Source organism: Podarcis tiliguerta (genome assembly GCF_965153285.1).
Source record: "Podarcis tiliguerta genome assembly, chromosome: 4".
NCBI classification, from domain to species: domain Eukaryota; kingdom Metazoa; phylum Chordata; class Lepidosauria; order Squamata; family Lacertidae; genus Podarcis; species Podarcis tiliguerta.
In genome coordinates, this window is record NC_139537.1 from 27,724,892 (window position 1) to 27,745,073 (window position 20,182).

Here is a 20,182-nt window from a genome sequence, read left to right on the forward strand (position 1 = left end):
TCGCTTTTCTCTGCTCATCAGAGAAGTGGCTGGTAGGGTGTGTGGTGCTCGTCTCTTGACTATGACCTCTCTTTGCCTCTGACTGGCAGCAGCCATCTAGGGTCTCAGGCAGAAGTCTATCCCATCCCTTGCAACCTGAGATCCCTTTTCACTGTTAGTACCAAAGACTGATGAGGAACTTTCACATACAAACTGTATGCTCTAACACTGAAGAATGGTTTTCTGCCCACAACCATACAAGCATGGAAGGATCATACCTGCAGTATTTCTTATTTTCAAACCTTTTCCTCATTCACCCTCCTCAAATATCCCCCCCCCCCCCCGTTTGCCAACCAAGCTTGATCATCAGCAAGTAATATGAAGGCCTAGTCTTGAAGGATAATACATTCAAAAATATCTTAGCTGTTTAGGCCTCAGCTTAATATCACATGTTCCATATAAGTACATATTTAATATTCTTAACAAGAAACCAAGACTGTCAAATACATTACTTAATCGGGACAATTTAATAAATTAATAGGCAATTTAAAGAAAATAACAAACCCTCTCAGGTGGCAGATTAATTATGGACTTACATTTCGCTGATCAAGAATAATTGGATTATGAATGTGGGCCAGAAGTAAGAGATCTATTTTCAGGGTCAATGGGTTTATCTTTCCACAAATGAGAATAATGTCTTTTGGTATGCATATCTAAGGCCATGTGGTCCAGAAGTCAGAGGAGCAGTTCAGCTGGTTGCTTTGGAAGAATCTTCATAGGGTAACTTTCTCTCCCAACATTCATGTGGACAGTGAGTCTTCTGAAAGAAACACAAAAATTGTGTTACCAAATCCTAAGAACTGCTAAAAATTTAATAAGCAATGTAACAACTCTTTGTGACAATATTAGACTTCTATCATGTGCCTAATGGCCTCGCCTTCAATGCATATCCAAGTATTCAGCTTCTTGTGCCAACAAATTCTCACCAAATGGCATTATGCAAATATATTTCTAGTCTTCCAAAGAAAACGGTGGTTATTATTCATTTGTATACAGGGACCCATTTAAAGTTGCACATGGTAAATTTAAATTGCCTATTGGCTAGCACTGAACTAAGCCTAATGATCCTACTGGGGCCAAAACCAAACAATAACAACAACCCCAACACCATCATTTGCAACCCTAAGTTCTAGCAGGGATTCCTAGATTTCAACACGGTCGCCATGTTGTCAACAGTTACTCTCTCAATAGCTAAAGAAACAAAGAACCATCATTCTAGCTGTAAAAGTTTTCATTAAACAGTAAAATTAGCTGAAAATGGCTGACAGGATTATGACCTGCTATTGACTTGGGTTTTTACTCCCCACACTCTGATTGCTGATATTTCTGGTGTCACTTGTTAAGCCCCTCCAAAATCCTGTCAAGCCCTTAATGTGAGCAAACTGAAATATTTTGGAAGAAAGTTGGAGATTCTGTTACTTCAGCTACTCTGCTACTGAGCTGAACTTCCACTATGTTTTCTCTTGGCTTTCGTGATCAATGTAGGGTACCTTGACACAGAAGGCCTTAAAGGATGAGAAGCCTGCAGCACTTAGAGTTGTGGGCGGTGGGGGAGGGGATTAAAAAATTCAATCCTCCTGTCAGACTGGGAATATCCCCTCAGTCACGCAGTTTAGGATATGCCACCATTCTTCAGCAGAGTTTCTTTTCTTTCAGCAAAGTAAGCGGCTCACGTATATGTCAAACAAAGCTTTAATAATAAAGAAAAACTGTAACACAATAACATACACTCTGAGAGAAACTAAAATAACATCCTGAGGCAAGAATGAGGCAAGAAGCAAGAATGACAGTTGCCTCTGAACACACGAAGGGAGGGGCCAATTCCGGAGCACAATTCAAAAGCCCCGCCCACCAGGTGCCAGACATTCTACTATTCAAATGAAGCCTCAGTGTTTTTCTAACACTTAGGAGATCTTGGGGGGGGGGGCACTGAGGAATTTTCTCTTCCCTCCTATCTTGGGAACCCTGGAGAGCAGAAGGCAAGGGATTTGATCTGAGTGAATGGAAGGATAGTCTCTCCTGCTGTACAGCAGGGGTGGGGAATCAGTTTCAGCCGAAGTGTCACATTTTCGTGTGGGCATCTTTCTGGAGGGGTTGCATAACAGTGGCCCAGTGCAAAAGTGGGCGGAACAATGGATCTTTGTACAGTAGTTTTTATTCCAGTCTTTATTTATTATTCTACACTTACACGCACAAACTTCCATCCTCTTTCCAGATAAGCAAGAGACGTTATCAGAGTCTAAGGACACATACCAGCCAAACAAATGCACTCCAGCATGGTGCTGCCTCTGGGCGTGGGTTGGGGAGAGTCCATATAGAGAGGTTCTGAGGTTCTCTACATCTACTGTACAGGAAAACACCCTAGGCTTCGCAGAGTATATGGGAGCAGAGCAGGGCTGTCTGTGAAACTGTGGGGAGAGGGAGGCGTTGGGTGAATTGAACCTCCTTGCCCTTACTGACTCAACCGGAGTGGGTGAGGACAATCCTTGGAAGGTTTGCCTAGTGCTGAAGTTGCCCATCATCAGACCCACTGAAATATACTTGGAGTCAAGAGTGGATTTCATGCTCTTTTTTCAGCTCATAGTGGCGAGGAGGAATGGAAGTTCCCCCTGAATGTCTGCCTTATATACATTAATTACACAATGGGCTCCACGTGATTGGCTAAGTCCGGATTCTCCTGTAGGCCAATCAAGTTGCGGATTCCCTTCCACCTGGAGCTGAATTGGGTGGCTCCTGTGGACCAATCAGACTGCTGCATTCTGGATCCTATTGTTCTAGGATCAATCAGACTGCTGAATTCTGAATCCTATTCTAGGACCTATCAGACTGCTGCCTTTTGGATCCTATTCAACTCAGTACATAACACCCACCTGGTTGCAGTCTTCCCCATTGGGGCAGACTTTGCTCTTTCCAATTTCAGTATTGTCCTGTGCAAGGCCAAAATTTGCACCTGCCTCTTCTTACCTCCCATTCCCCTCAGTTCACTATGTCATCATTGCAATGCCCTGTGGCGCCCCCTAGGCCCGACACACAGTGTGACGGAGCCAGTTGTGCTGCTCTAAATCCGCCTCTGTCCCTATTATGGTGATATGTATTTCTATTTAAATTTTAATACGGACTTCTAAATTTGTGCCTATACACCTATAAATTTCATGCTAACCTGTATGCTGTTTTGTTGTCAATCAGTTTCCTTATCTTTTCCTTTTGCAAATGCATAAATGCTTCAACCTTAAAAATGAAAATACCAAATCTTAATAGTGTCTCAGTTGCCTTGCTAGGACATCACCTCCTGGTGAACCTACTGCAAAAAAAAAGATGACTGCAAAAAAGATTTCCTGTATTAAGGGGGGGCATCTCTCTACCACTAGCACTCATATGTGCTTTGAGATATGCAAAAATCTAATAAAAAAAACACAGAGAGAAGCTGCAAGTCAATGGTTAGGTTGCTGTGGAGAACAAATATGAGGCAGGCTGTGGAGCTACTATGTACATCCTTGTATTTCAAAGATACCAAGTGACTCTGATTTTAGAAGGGGCTTAGGCCTATGCAAGCAGTTGGGGGCCTATGGCTCTTTCATTCATTGGAATCTAGGTATTGTTTACTAAGGGCTGGTACAAATGGTGCACTGTTGCAAGGCCATGTGTCCTACTTTATAAGGGGCAGTACTCTATTTAAAGAGTTCTGATGAAAGGATGAACAAACATGTCATTTGGGTTTCTAATCTTTCCACTCTCAAATTCAGTTCGCCACATTTCTGCAACAATTTGCAGTTTCTTTTTGTTTTGTTTTTTAATCCTCAAAAAACGGTTCAGCACATAAGTGCAGTTTCCCCCCGGGACTCACATTTTTGTGTGCAGTTTTGGCAAATTGAGATTTACTTAATTATTTTGCAAATGATTGTTGCTAACATAGTTCATTTTTGTATCTTATTTTTTAAACAACGATCATTGCATTTTTATGCACACTTTCCCCTCACGTACGAATTTTAGTTCACACTACTTGGTTGGGAAACCGCATTGCAAAATCCAGAGAAGTTTGGATTTCAAAGGGTAGCTAGGTTTCAATTTGCTCGTGCTCAGTTTGAGAGGTGCGAATTATGTCATTTCTCGGTAAAATGCAAACAGAATTGAATTTCTCCCCCCTCCCTGTGAGAGCACAGCCCTCTGTTTGAAGGCATTTTCTGTTTGAAAGGTAGTTTAGTCCAAGCCTGGTATAAAGATAAGCATCCGTAAGAAGGGAGGACAGGAGCGGCCTTGAAGCTGCCCATCAACCATTAGCCCCTTGATAGCAGACTGAGCAGACAACCAGGTCTCTTGGTCACAGCCTTCAGAACTTCGTAACTTCTTTTTTAATTTTTTAAAAAGCACATTCTCCTTGCATCCAACCCCTTCTCCCCATATTAATAAAGTTACATATTAGTACAAGATAATTAGTTGGGGTGGGGAAGTTTAGTGCGCTTGATGTTTTATATATTTCCCCCACTTAGTCATTCCACAAATCCAGTAATTCTCAGTGGATCTGTCAGTGACTCACTGGGGATTTAAACGGGCTTTTGACCATAAAAAGACTGCTCAGATTTCTCATGAGAGATCACAAAGACTGTCAAAAGTCACTGGCTTTATTCAGTTTCCACATGCTCATTCAAGTCCACCTCCTGTGCTGGAAAGTTAATACATGAAGTGGGATTTTTTAATATTTTTTTTAGTATAGTTGCTTTTCAAATCATGTTTGTCAAGGATTCCCTTTGATCTAAGGGTTGTGTGAGCAAACAATGTGGTTTTGTGACTAATTTTTCCCCCTTTTCCTTTTTAAATGCTACATAAATAAATCCCTTGCCAATCCAGCTGGATGTGAATCCTTAGTATTCCAGGCTGTACATTGAGATACATTTTACTGTGTGATCCTGTGCTTGTGTAGTCTGAAGCAAACCCCTTTGAATCTGATGGTACTACTTTTAAACGTGCTTCAGGCTCTAGCTGTTATTATTATTATCAGTGCTTTTTTCTGGGGGGATGCAGGGGTACGTATACCCCTAAACATTTTGTGAATCTAAGTCTGGCCTCATTGAGGGGCAGTATTTCAAAATGAGTAGTTCTCGAAGCTACCAGCATGAGTTTGAACAAACTGAGGGAGGCAGTGGAAGACAGGAGTGCCTGGCGTGCTCTGGTCCAGGGGGTCACGAAGAGTCGGACACGACTAAATGACAACAACAACAACAGGAAAATGAGAGTACCCCTAATTTTTTTTTTTAAAAAAAGCACTGATGATGATGATGATTAGGAACCGGGCAGTGGCGCCCACCCTGTGGAACACCCTCCCATCGGATGTCAAGTAGATAAGTAACTGGGGGTGGAAAGAACTGTGAAAATAATAATAATATAATAATAATTTATTATTTATACCCCGCCCTTTTGGTGTATGGAAAGGGGCCATGGTTGGTGGGGTTGGAGAACAATGAGAGCAGGGTCAGCAGCCCCTTGTGTGTGTTTGTTTGTTTGTGTGTCTTTGTGTGTGTTTGTGTGTGTGTGTGCTCAAGCACTTTGCAAATGAATTACCATACCATATCAGATTTCCTTCCATATTAACCTCAATTTATGAACATAGACTGGTAGGATTTTTCTAAAATACCATATTGGCCTCACACTGATATGGATATGGATGCCTATCACTTTGAAAGTTTATTTAATTACTACCTTGAATGTTAGAGATTAACCCCCTGTCATTTAAGCCACATCAATTATATCAGACTGGTGTGAGTTTTTGTTTCTTTTTGCTTAAAGAAAACACTGAATTCATTTTCCCGTAAAGAATCAAAACCATTTGGAAGCTTGTTTCAATTCAGCCCCTTCCTCGGAAGACTCTTTAACACGCAGCAGAAAAAAAGAGCTATTTAATTTCACACTCAGCTAATCCTTTAATTATTTTCTTCCGCACAGAATGGAAAAGTCTATTAGGTCCATAATAAAATAAAAAATAAGTTAGAGAGACTGTTATCTTGAACCTTGGACTGTCTTCCATTTTCTCTCTCTCCCCCTGAGAACATAACCAGATATCAGTGTTGATAGTTAGTGATAAATTACCCTTTGGGGGGTTATTCTGCCACTCTCACATCACATTGCAGTGGAAATGAATCACCTTTTAAAACCACTCATTCATTCAACAGATTTTGCTTCTCAGATTCTGATATGAAAATGGTACTCACACAGGGATATTATGCAGCCTTGATTTAATTAAGAGTTGCAACATATAAATGACTTTTATACCACAGTAAAAGCAGGGAAAGACCTACAACACAATTGTTCATCCTCCAAGTGGAGGGTGTGTTTCTCTGTCCCTGGACACAAACGCCACTGCGGAGAAATTAATCACACATTTCTGAAAGACAAAAAACAAAAGACAAGAAACTGACCTGTTGCTTCCTGTGTTCTTGGAATGGTGATATTGAAACCCTCTTCAGTACCAGGAAAAAGGAAAAAAAGGAGAGATTATGGATGTGCCCATCTATTGCAAGATGGCTCATGATGGATAGCTCAGTCAGTAGAGCATGAGACTCTTAATTATCAGGGCCATGTCTTCAAGTACAAGAAAGTAGAGTCCGATTAAACAACAGGAAAAGCTTTCTGAGTGTAGAAGCTCTTTGACTCCCTTGGAAGGTGGTGGACCCTCCTTCCTTTGGAGGTTTTGAAGCAGAGGTTAGACAACCATCTATTATGGGTGATTTAGTTGACATTCCTGCATTGCAGGAGGCTGGACAACATGAGCCTTGGGGACTCATAATGCTATGATTCTGTTAGTCCTCTCTTTAAAGGGATGTCTGGTTTAAAGAGATCAGTGGTGAGAACCTGGACGATGGACTGAGCAAGCAAACAAGTCACCTACTCATAGTCTGCCCCATTTTGATGTGATATATATATTTATATATTTATTTCAGTTTAAATTATTGTCAATTAATGTGTAATCTCAGCTATGCAAACATGCAAATTTAATGCACTACTGCAATGTGCTCTTTGTCACCTTTGAAGGTGACCCAGAAACTGCAATTAATCCAGAATGTGGCAGCTAGGCTGGTGACTGGGAGCGGCCGCCAAGATCATACAACACTGGTCCTGAAAGACTTTCATTCGTTCCCAGTATGTTTCCAGGCACAACTCAAAGTGTTGGTGCTGACCTTTAAAGCCCTAAATGGACTCAGCCCAGTATACCTGAAGGAGTGTCTCCACCCCAATGTTTGATGTCTTATAATGTTTTTAATATTCTGTTGGGAGCCTCCCAGAGTGGCTGGGGAAACCCAGCCAGTTGGGCAGGGGTACAAACAATAAATTATTGTTATTATTATTATTACTACTACTATTATTACAGTGGTACCTCTGGTTAGGGATTTAATTCATTTTGGGGTGCTGTGCACACCCCAAAAAATCTGTAACTAGAGGCGCCACTTCTGCGCACACATGTGGCACAATAGAGTGCTTCTGCACATGTGTGAGCGGCGAAACCATTTGCTGTGGCCGTAACCTGAAGATTCCGTAACCTGGAGGTTATGCAACACGAGGTACCACTGTATTATTATTATTATTATTATTATTATTATTATTATTATTATTCTGTCTCTTGTCCTCATTTTAGTAATGTGCAAATGTCCGTCATTGGTAGAAAAGTTCTGAGCCTCTCCCCTCAGCCATGCACATGACATGAGAGCTTCCTCTGCACAAATGTACAGTGGTACCTCCGGTTGTACAAGGGATCCGTTCCCGATCTCCAGTCGGATCCTGAGGAATTCGCAACCAGAGGTGCTGTTTTTGTGCATGTGCGCGGCATGGTAGAGCGCTTCTGTGCATGCACGTGGCGCATAGAGTGCTTCTGCGCATGCACGCGGCATGTAGAGCACGTCTGTGCATGTGCGTGCAGTGAAACCCGAAATAATACTTCCGGGTTTGCCGCGTTCACATCCTGAAGGATACGCAACCAGAGGTGTGCGTATCCAGAGGCAGCACTGTATATGTACTGGCCCATTTCATGCAGTTTCGCTGCACAGAAGGAAGAATCATAGGAGTCACACCCTCATGTTCCATGTTAGGAGACAGGGATCAGTAGTAGCTCCACCAGCTCCTGGAGGAGCTTGCCGAGGTTGCGAACAGGATCAAGTCTTTTGACCCCCAACCTCTTGAGATATTTCACTGGCAACTCCTTACAACAAGCTAATTGAACTATTTAGCACATCAGTGCTGAAATGGAAAACAGAAAAACACCTGGATACAATCCCCCTTTCTGCTTTGGAATGGCTTGCACATTGGAAATCCATGGGTGGTGAGGATGTGGCCTCAGTTCTAACACATGTGCAACATAACATTTGGCATGTGCATGTGTCCATGTCCCACATTACACTGGAGGTGCTGCTCCACTACATGTACAGTACTGTCCAACTTCAGTCTATGAACTGGCTCTTTCGAATCAGAAAACCAGTTGTGCCAATGGCATAGCTGTGGCTGATACTTATTTCATTCCCATCTGCGGACGGCAGCCCAGTAACACAAAGGGAGAAATGCTTCCCAAAACATGTGTTCCAAAGTTCAAGCATTCTTGAGATGCATTAACATTTTCTCAATAAATGGGTCTTCAAAGCTTTCCATTGTCAGTTTTATGTAAGAGCCAAGCCATTTGTTGTTATTATTTTTAAAAAATTGCTTCCGCAGTGCTATATCACCCACACTGTTTCTCTGCTGTTGTATTTGCAGAGCATAAATGTCAGAAAGACCAAGCTGATTTGCCTCGAATTTCATGAAAAGAACCACTCTGGGCTGAGGCATTGCATGCCAGACATTTGCCTGTGGCACATTTTTACACTATTAAAAAGAACCCCGGCAACCTTTGAGAATAGGAGTTTATAATGGAAATACCAAGAGGACCTGAGCAGCAATAAATTTGAAGGAAAGCCCCAGCAGGCCATCTAAAGAAAATACAACAGAGAAACATACTGCAGGCCAGCAAAAACAACAGTGCTTTAATGTACTTGACCTGTGGTCATACAGTAGCATTGTGACCATCCTGATCCAATTTTTCTTTAACCACAGAAGCTTCTTGCTTTCCTTTAAATGGATTTCCAAACCAACTTTCATTTGCTGGAGTCTTTCATAGCAAGAGTCTTTTACTGAATACGGAACCACCATGTGTTTTTTTTTTCAGTAGCTTTATTGATTTGGCTTTGCATGTTGTATTATGTGCCACATTGAAATTAGATGGCTACTCGCAGCGCAGTAACATTGCCGATGATTTGAGTCTTACTTTCCCCTCTAACAGTCTGAAGCAAATTTATGTATTGGTTAATCAGTAACAAATTTCTGCTACAATGTCAAGGAAAGGGGGGGGGGATAATTAAATATGAAGCCTGGACAGTCTTCATCTACACAGATGATATACACAATGCATGTAATGATATAGCTTTTTCCTAACTAGTAGCAATACCCAACCAAAAAAACCCAACTGTTTTTCAGGATTCTCTTGAAAAATACAATGTGCTGCTGTCTTATCAATAGGAAATGTCTGTACCAGGCTACAATCGTATGCATATTTACTTGTGAGGAACCCCAGAGAACATTATGAACCTCACTTCAGTGTAAACATGCTCATCTTCAGGCTGCCACCTATGCCACCATGTGTTTTAAGTACTTAAAAAAAAAAAAGATATCTGGAGTCACTTGTGGTATTAATCAGATTTATAACTACAGACTTACACTGCATTAATGATGCATATTATTCGTGAAAAATCATAACTAAAAATAAGATCAATTTGGTTATAGAAATCCTCAAACACCACGACGCAAGTTAATTTTGAACTTGAAAGATTCCAAGAACGTTCCAAACAAAACGAAATGAAATGAAACAAAGAAAGTACGTAGAAACATTGGCTAAAAGAGCAAAGCAGTTTGAAAACACCAAGTCTGATTAGCATGCCTTGTGCTTTTGTGTTAACCCTCTGAGTACAGGTAAGCAATGTTTATTTGTTTTTATTTTTAAAAAAAGAGCTAGCAAATTCGTATTTGGTAAATGGATTGCTGATTTATATCAGTAAGATTCAACCTGATTTGGAACAACTCAGAATGCAATGGACATTGAGAGCCCTTATTGTAGGAAGGGCTTTTCTTTTTTACTCGGCCCAGTATACTTGAAGGAGCATCTCCACCCCCATTGTTCAGTGCTGAGGGCCTTCTGGCGGCTCCCTCACTGCGAGAAGTGAAGTTACAGGGAACCAGGCAGATGGCCTTCTCGGTAGTGGCGCCCGCCCTGTGGAACGCCCTCCCATCAGATGTCAAGGAAATAAACAACTATCTGACTTTTAGAAGACATTGGAAGGCAGCCCTGTTTAGGGAAGTTTTTAATGGTTGAAGTTTTATTCTGTTTTTAATGTTCTGTTGAAAGCCACCCAGAGTGCCTGGGGAAACCCAGCCAGATAGGCAGGGTAAAAATAATAAATTATTATTATTAAATTACTTTGGTTATGATATTGTGTTATGCAACAATGTGTGTAAAGTTGACATGTTACACACATTCAGTTCAGACCTGTTTTCCTTGATATTTTATTTAGCCACCAACATGACTTGCTATTTAGAGCTGTGCTAGGAATGTGAAGTCGAGTGCCGCTCATTGTTAGCTTCAGTATAACACACACATTTCACTTGATCACTCAACATTCAGCACATTGTTGGTTGTGTGAATGGCCTCCATTGAAAAATATTGCATTTGAAGCTATATGAAACCTCTGTCACACATGCAATTAATCACCTGGGTTTGCTTCCTGAGTAAGTAAACTGAACTTGGGTCACACTAAAATCAGTTGGACAGATTAGTCATGATTTGAGCTAATCTACATTGATTTCAGTGGGAGCAAAGGTCAGCTAGCTTCATCAGGATCCAGCCTTGAAGTTTCTGTGATCAAGTAAGAAACATGGATATAGGACTTCAGAAAGTAAATCTCAAGTGGCAACATGGTTTCTAGTTAATCCAATATATTATCTAAAATCCCTGATCAATTAATTGTTGTTGAATTTCGTCATCTTATGAACAGACTGTACAAAAATGCTAAAGTTAAAATGGTGACTTACATACTTGTGTAACAAAACCCAGACATTAGACATGAAAACTTTTCAACTGATTTACAGCACAATTTTCATACTTCAGGTAATCATTTGCACTTTAAAAATTCAGTTTTGGTGTTGAACATTTCAGCAGCCTGCACTGAGAACGTTAGAACCACTTGATTTAGGGATTTTGAAAATTCAAAGCACATCCTATTAGGATCGAGGAATGACTTCTAAAAGGTTTTAGAGAGTTGGTGCTGATAAAACATAAGCCAACAATCAAACATTTGTGGGGATTTGGCAGTGGACATGAGGGGGATGGGACTTTATGCCTCTAATTGGTATAATATGGCACAAGGATGAAAGAGATTCAGACATCTTTTTTTAATGCTATTCCTGGATTCCAAAATAAAAACAGAGGTGATGGAAAGACTCTGTATGGATTTCACATGATACAGCACAACTGTAATGTGAAGCATTTTTAGGCCTGGCTTTCTCTCAGCTCACTTCCTCTAATCAAGATGAATGAATCTCTTTGCTTTCAAAGTGTCATCCTCCTCCCAAAAGTCAAGAATTGTATGTTATTAATGGACACTTTAAGTCACATGATTGCATTTATTATATCAGGAAGAATATTATGTGACTTGTCATAACAACACTCATGGAGCACTGTGGACTAAACCTACTGCCCATAAATCAGTATGACCTTCAATCATCAATCTGCATAAAGTCTAATTTGTTTCATAGGATTGGTCACCCAAGTTATAATTGATTTCCTAAATCTTGTTGACCAGTCTAAATAGCAGGTAGTGATAAAATGCTGGTGGGTAGATCCCTTTGTATTATAACTATGGCAGTCAACTAATTTTTAACCAATCATATGCATTTAAATATATTTACATAAATAGTGAAATACTGAAGGAAGTGTAAGATAACTTACAAAAGCTGTCATTCAGAAAAGACCATCTTTGATACTTTAATTTCTTCAATTCCCATTCAATTACTTCTTGTTTATTCCGTGCTCCAAATTGTTGTTACAAAAATGCACCTGAGCAAAAATAGCCTTGAAAATAAGGAATTTTGAATTTAATTTGCAGCCCCACCAATTTAAACCTGCTTTTGGCAGTCAAAATCCCCCCCCCTCCTTCGCCGGATCAAAGACTTAGTAGCACAACCCTATATTTGCCTGCTCAGAGGTAAGGCCGAGAGTTAAATAGCACTTATTCCTGGGGTAGTGGATACAGTCTATACTCACATCTCTGTGAGTCCCACGACACAATGGGCTTTGAGTAGACATGAACATTAAAGCATCACTGCCATAAGAACATAAGAACAAATTTTGCGTTGAATTGTATAACCACAGCATGTTCTTAAAGAAAAGCTTAGTAAATAATGACAATCCTGCAGGAAGCAAAGATGTGTGCTAATGCTGTCATTTAGGGTTTTGTAAGCTTTATTTACCTTCCAGACCAGTGGCATAGCAAGCCCAGGTGGTACCCGGTGCAGAATTTTTTTTCTCACCCCCCCCCACATTGACAGCTCGGGGTAGGCTTGGGAGTCGCGGGTGGGCGCCGAATGTCCGCCCCTTCCTACACCTCTGCGCCACCATACCCACTCATACCCATACCAACTCCCAAGTACGCCGAGTCGTCAGGGGAAGGGGGGGAGCTATGCCGCTTTGCTGGGGCAATGGCAAAGCTGCGTCCTTTCGGGAGCCATGGCTCCCATCCATCCCCCTCCCTCCCTCCCCAGCTCACTGTAAAGCGGCAAAGCGGGAGCTCCTTACAGCGAGCCAGGGAGGGAGGGAGGCTGGGAGGGGGCCCCTGGCTCGCCGTAAGTGGCTCCTGTTGGTGGCGGAGGGATCCCACCGCTGTCTGTCCAGCGCTCCAGCAGTGCCAGTGGCAAACCTCTACACATACAGCGCATGTGTGGCGGTGCTATGCACAGTGCATATGTATGACACTGTGCATGCGTTGTACATAGCGGTTTGCCACCCAAGAGCTGTACAGACGGTGGTGGGATCCTCTGCTTGTGGCTGCATTGGCGACAGAGGCATCCCACCGCCGTCTGTACGGTGCTTGGGCAGTGCCAGCGGCAAACCACTATGCACAGTGCATGCATGCGACACCACATTGTATGTAGCGGTTTGCTGCCAGCGCCGCTCAAATGCCATACAGACGGTGGTGGGATCCTCTGCTTCCTGCTGCAGCTGCGAACGGAGGATCCTCCACATGCAGCTGCGGCTGTCTTCTTGTCACCCTCCCAGACATGGAACCCGGGGCGACCCGCTCCCCCGCCCCCCACTTTGTGACGCCACTGTTCCAGACACACTAAGGTATGGAAGTAACAGTGAACAGAAAAATTGCAAAGCTTCATAGCTAGCAGGTTGCTGTGAAGCTGCTCTTTATTTCCTCTTCTCACTGATGTTATGATGGCCCAAGTTGAATATGGATATCGGAAAAGCTACTGATGCTGTACGGATGAACTTTCCCCACTAGTAGGCAACATTCCCAAATGGTCTCTGACTAAGTCATACTCAGATAAATGGACTTAAGTTAGTCACAACTAATTTATCTAATTTACTCTGAGCATGACTTGGGCTGTATACACACCACACATTTAAAGCACTTCAAACAGGGTGCTTCCCAAAGTATTCTGGGAGCTGCAGTTTGTTAAGGGTGCTGAAAATTGTTAGGAGACCCCTATTCACTTCCATAGTTGCCATTCCCAGAGTGCCTTATGAAGAGTCATTGCTATATCACTCTGGGAACTGTGGCTCTGGGAAGGGACTGGGGTCACCTCTCAGCACCCTCAGAACATAAAAGAGCCTGCTGGATCAGGCCATTGGACCATCTTGTCCAGCATCCTGTTCTCACAATGCCTGTAGGAAACCAGCAAGCAGGATTGGAGTGCAAGAGCATTTCCTCCTCCTGTGGTTTCCTTAACAAGCAACAGTTTCCAGAATTCTTAGGAGGAAGCCATGACTGGTCAAAGTGGCATCACAGTGCTTTACAAGTATGGTGTGAATATGGCCTTAGTTGGATACAACTTGTGTTTGGCAGAACTGGGATACTGAGACCATCAACTTCAAAGATGAAACTCATTGCCAACACTGATGCTGCAATTTAAGAAGGATCCTTTTCCTGTTTCCATCTCACCACTCTAGATTAAAACAAGGCTTTTGTCTCATTTGAATAAAAGCATATGCTGATATCTCAATGCAAAACATAAAAGGGACAGAACCAGAACACAGATCCTGCCCCCGCTTCTGTGTTTGAAACCAGCCTCCTTTAGGTGGGGAGCAAAGAGGAAAGGCCAATGAAGTTGACAAGTGTGTAGACTACCCTGAAATTATGATATTTTTTTTCTTGGACCAATTATTTGCTGGTGAGTGAGGAAAGTTTCAAGCTTTTCATAGCTGCTGGTTTCTCATTTCTCACAAGAACTTGTATAAAGTGCACACTGCATACAGAATTCTCCTATATTAGGAAAGGTTTCTCCATCTCTTTTTTAATAGCTATATAGAAAGAACCCTGATGATAATTATTTGCAAGATTGTGCAAGAAGGTTAATAAGCTGGTGCTGGATGCACTTTAAACATGCATTTAGGTACTTGCATGCACCTGACTTTAGTTTATAATAGCCTGTAAAGAGGTAATGTGACATGGAAATCCCAATCAATCCATTATGGGCTTACACACCACTTTTTAAACTGCTACACTTTCCCAATAATGTGCAACGTAATTGTACAACATCAGTTGTTTTATGGATCTTTTGAGTTACACCATCCCTGTTTAATCTCAGATTCACCTTTTATAGCCAGTTGCTATGAGCCACTGTGGCAATCTAGAACAGGGGTCAGCAACCTAAGGCCCATGGGCCACAAGCGGCCCATGGGGATTGTTTAACCGGCCCATGGACCACTGCCGCCCACTTGGGGACCCCTGCTGCCCGCTCGGCTGTCGGCTCCTGTGCACCATGCTAAACTGGCACGGAGTAGAGTGGGGTCCACCTTCCATGACACTGGCCGGCTTCCCATTGGTTGCAGGAAGCTCTTGCAGCCAATGGGAAGCTGTGCACGCCTCCTCCGCACTGGAAGGAGCACCAGAAATGGCGTTTGCGCATGTGTACGTGCGTGCACACACCCTCTGGCCCACCGCAGCGTCTGCGGGACCGTGAACTGGCCCAAGCCACAAAAACTTTGCCGACCCCTGATCTAGAAGATCACAGGATCTGCTACAGTGGACCATCACAAGAGTCCATTAGATAGGTTTATGGGCAGCTACTACCCTGTATTATCCTCATTATAGTTGCCTCCTCTGTGAGGATTTTCAGATGCCCACAAGAGGCAGAATTTCCTTTGCCTTGCCTTAGGGCTCAGAGGAGTCATGGAGGCTGGCACAAAGCTGTACCATTCTTTACAGTAGGACTGGGGATTACCAGTATAGTGTAGGGTTGCCATATTTCAAAAAGTGAAAAGCAGGACAGGAATTTTTAAGGAAAATCGCCATATGCCTGGATTTTTCCGGACATTTTTTTGATTTCCGCCCAGCCAATTCTTCTGATTGCAGTGTTCCAAATACATCTGGGAAATTCCGGAAGTATGGCAACCCTACTATAGTGGCGGCTGGGAAGCTTTGAATTGGCTCAACAGTGTGGATTGTTGCAGCCAAATACGGTGAGTGGGATCATGCTGCCCACCCATCAAAATTCTGGGGGAAATTCTATTTGTTGAAAACACACGAAGCCCAGTTAAAATAATAATTAAAAAAATACAGAGCCCCCAAAAGATAAGAGCATTCTAGATGGCTGGTTTGTAGCTGTCCAAATGAGTAATCACCTCCCATCAAGAGTTTTGTAGTTTGTTCAGTTCTTGATAATGTGAACAAGTGTAAAAAAGGCGTAATATAAGCAAGACATCAGAGTGGCTTTTTACATACGTTATCGAAACAATAATGCTTTTGTTATAACGACTGCCCTATGGGGAAAATGTATAAGCTACAGAACTTGGGGCTGGTCCTGGTGCAAAGGTGATCCATGCATTGAGGAGGGAGAGTGAACCTCAGTCCATTCACAAAAATAATAGTGAATGAAAACTGAGCTTAGATGCTTTTGTGATTGGCCCTGCTTATTGGCCCTTCATTGGTTTTGGTGGATGTCTAGCATTGGTACTTATTCTGAAAAGCACTGAATCTTATTAGAGGTCATGCAATGGAGGACCAGGCAAGAACTGTCCTGAGGCTTACTTATATACCCTACCAGGTACATAACCTATGTGCTCAGGCCATGAATGAATTGCTATCAGTGATGATACTAAGAAGCAACTTGGCAGAGATGGCTCCAATTTGTTTTATATCAATTATGCTTTTATAATGAACAAAATGTGTTCAATCAAGTACCTTTCATTCCACTGGTTGAAATCCTTTCTCCACTTAAGCTGCTTAAATGCCTTTACTTCTGTCAGTATTTAAATAGCCCAAGTGAACAGGATTGCTGATCTCTCCATCTCAGGTGTTTTGTATCTCAAAGCAAAATTTCTATAACCTCTAGATATGAATTTTACCATCCTGCATTTCTTCTAAAGCCTCCTCAATAACACTTTGAGAATCATGCCTTAAAAACCAAGGTTTTTTTAATTCAACTAGAGTGACTGGTGAATGAACAGAGACCATTTTTACAAACATTATTACATTTTGGAACCAATGTTATTTTAAAAATCAAATGATCCTTGAAGGTTAATTATGTTTTCAAAGCACTGATGAAACATTTACTTTTGGAATTTTTGTCCCATTTGCTGTCTGTCTCTCTCTCACACACTCGCAGACTAAATTCTGGTAGATATATTTGTACAAAGACATTAGGTGAGTAAGTGCTAGCCACTTTATTTTTAAAACAAAGGTTATTTATGTTTGGAATTTCAAATCTCTTCTTTAATTTACATTGTCTGCAGAATAATTTCCTCTGTAAAGCATCCCCCCCCATCCAGTCATTGTAAATAGCACCCCTCACCATATAAATAACATCACAATAACGCCCAGAGCAACAATCCATGGCATGAAAAAAAACCCCAAAACTGATTGTGTTTATTGCCTGCTCCCAAACATGCCTTCTGCATGTACCTGTGTCTTTAAAAAGAATGTACAGAAAGGAGGACTTTGTGCACAGCAGAGTACGGATGATGGGGAATTCATTCCACTATAGACTCCCATGAAACTGTGTTGCAGCCAGCAACCAGGGAACTACAAACAGCACCCTAAACAGATTGTTCTTAGACAGCTCTACTGCCTGTGACATTATTTCAACAAGTAATCATGGCAGAACACACCTAGAAATGGTTAGAATTTCTAGGTTCAATGTGCTAAGAGGAGGGTGCTTTTTTCAGCAAAACATGAGAACAAACAAAACTATCATTGATCTCTCCAACAACTCAGATGCCCAGTGGTTTGCTTTGTAAAGATCCCAGTAGCTGCTGGGTGACTATTTGTACCCCTGGCATAAGAGCATAAAAACCAGACTCTACAAAAATCACAATCCAGATTCTGTAATTACGTAGCACTTTGGCCAGACCACCAATTTGAGTGCTGCAGGAAAATGTGTTGATCATAAAGCCCTCTTTGGGGCAAGTCAAGATTATTTAAGATTATGCACTCAGAGGGTTAACATATGCTTAAGTCATATACTGTAGCTTGACTGATGAAAACATTCATTGCTTCTATCCCCTTTGAAAATTATATATATATATATTATATATATATGTATTAGAAAAAAAGCAAAATAGTCTTAACCCTTTGAGGATCATATTTAGCAGCAAGTCACAATCTAGACAGAGAACAAAGATGATTTCAGTCATTTAGGAAATTATTATTACAAAGATACTGTAAGCACCCTTTCTGTGGTTCCTTCTTCAAGCAACTGATACAGACAAAAAAAGAAGAAATCAAATGAAACAGTTGCACACAGGTTTGGAGGATTTTTGTTTGTTTGTTTTCAGAATCTCAAAGGGTTAAGCCAAGACTTTCAGCAAAAGTGTTTTATTAAAAGGGTGAATTAGGTGAGCGAACAGTCTCAGATGAACTGGGTGAATAGTCTTCCGATTCGGAGTTGAGATCAGGTGGTGCTTGTTGTGCCTTGCAGCGCCCCCTCACATCCGGGTTGCGTCTTCGTCGGAAAACCTGCCCCTCCTTATCAAGAGCGGTGGTCTGGCAGGGGCATAAAATGAGAATAAATGAAATTAGGCTGTGTATGAAATGCCATATCTGGCTACCATATGTTCTCCACCCCACCCTTTCTTTTCCCCAGGACTGGGGCTAAAATCAGTCCGGGTCAAATCAAAAACTCTTCCTCCATCCACCCTTCTGTTTCAGCCAGTTTTGCTGGATTTAACTCATAACACAGATAAATTCACACAAAAGGGCATGACCCAAACTATTAAGAGGCAGCATGACATCGTCAAGCATATACAGTGTGTGTGTGTGTGTGTGTACGCGCGCCATATGTTAAACTTCTGGATGCTATTAATTTCTTGGAGTAAAGGGTTCAGGTTTCAAGGAGAATGCAGACTGACCCTACAATTATTCCCTTTCCAAAGTAAGCCTCTATCCTGACAGGAAAGGTTAAAAGGTGATTTGATTTGAACGAAGGGGGCAAATATTTGCCAACATTAAAAAACAGTGAAGGTGTCAAGCCCCCCCCCAGTCAAACCCAACCCTAGATTCTTACAAAGCTGTCAGACTTGAGTCAAAGAAAGGGAGAGGAAAGCCAACTTCTGAACAGAACAACCACAGACTCATTAGCAAGAAGAGATGTTATTCTACATGTTCAGGGAGCTGGTGTTACCTATATTTATAGTATGTACATCTGTGTCTATATTGCATATTCCCAAATATATCCATATGCAAAGCCGGATTTCCCCTAAACTATGAAGGGCAGAATAGTCAGTGCTCTGCCCTGTTGTTATTAATCCTTAGATCAGCCTTTCTCAACCTGTGGGTCCCCAGATGTTGTTGAACTACAACTCCCATCACCTCTAGCTAGCAAGGCCAGAGCTCAGGGATGATGGGAGCTGTAGTCCAACAACATCTGGGGACCCACAGGTTGAGAACCGCTGCCTTAGATGAAAACGAGAACAACACAATCAGAAGCAGTATGAGGTGTACATGGAGAAAGAACCTAGCTTGGGGAGAACCATCCTGCAGATTGGTTTGATCTATTGCTAAAGAGAAAAACAATGTTCACAAAGTGACAAAGTGGTTTGTCTCTTTGGGAACAGGAAAAGCTGCAAGAGATGTGTCAAGTGAACCCTGAAAGCTATGCACATTTACTGCCACCAACTCCGCAAATACATTTTGGGTGTCTTTATCCAACTAAACAGTTCCTCTAGCACAAATAATTTTGGCTCCCTCTCCCCAATCCTCCCCCCCCCCCATATATTCCGGGGCTTCCTCCAACTACCCAGAAGAGATTTAGGTGGAAGTTGTGCAGCCCAATGTGCTTGTGCTTGTGGAACTGTTTTCTTAGATGCTGCCCACCGCTTCTGGGACTTCCAAGTTGGCATTAATTGTCCAATTTAACACAAAGCATAAATATGGTGCTTAATTTTCAGAGAGCCTCTAAGTTTCGTTGATTTGGGAGGAACTGTCTACGGTGAATTGACTGCACATGCCAAAAGGATAAAAACTTGGCCTCTAAACTGCAGATATATCCCCTTGGGAGCAAGGGAGGCTAAAAACTACCGGATTGTCTAGAAACCAAATGAATGCAAGTGTTAAGTAGGAAATGTTGGAACGACTTCTCTTTATCATGATGGGCTCTTTTAAAAAATAATGCAATCAAGAGGTTATTCTACTTCAAAGGATGTATCATTTTCTCTTGGGACGTGCAGAACTGTTTTTCTTCTGGAAAATTTACCAGTTAACTGTAATCCTGGTTAGAGAACGGAGATATATTTATAGACTGGGCATTTCTGAGAACAAGATGAAAACTAAATCCATCAGGTTAGGGCAGAATAGCATTATAGCAATCCATGCTCTAAAATAATGCAATCAGGGCTTGAAAATGATGTAATAAAGGC

General features: G+C 41.9%; 1 protein-coding gene and 1 long non-coding RNA gene across 6 annotated transcripts in view; both read right to left on the reverse strand.

Annotated features, from left to right (window-relative positions):
• Window positions 1-487: 487 nt before the first annotated feature.
• LOC310676005 lies at window positions 488-2,259 on the reverse strand. Of its 2 annotated transcripts, none has more exons than XR_014510341.1 (2): window positions 1,768-2,259; window positions 488-799 (listed from the first exon to the last, which is right to left on the reverse strand). It is a non-coding gene; the product is annotated as an uncharacterized lncRNA (long non-coding RNA). The 2 variants fall into 2 exon arrangements; XR_014510342.1 differs by having other exon boundaries at window positions 1,530-2,259.
• A 12,820-nt stretch (window positions 2,260-15,079) lies between these two features.
• DCLK1 (doublecortin like kinase 1) overlaps window positions 15,080-20,182 on the reverse strand; it is a 203,352-nt gene continuing 198,249 nt past the window's right edge. For all 4 annotated transcript variants that reach the window (XM_083437123.1, XM_083437122.1, XM_083437124.1 and 1 more), the window contains one exon: window positions 15,080-18,311. In XM_083437123.1, the coding sequence (XP_083293249.1) occupies window positions 18,147-18,311 (165 nt within the window). In that variant the 3' untranslated portion in view covers window positions 15,080-18,146. The remainder of the gene's footprint in view (window positions 18,312-20,182) is intronic.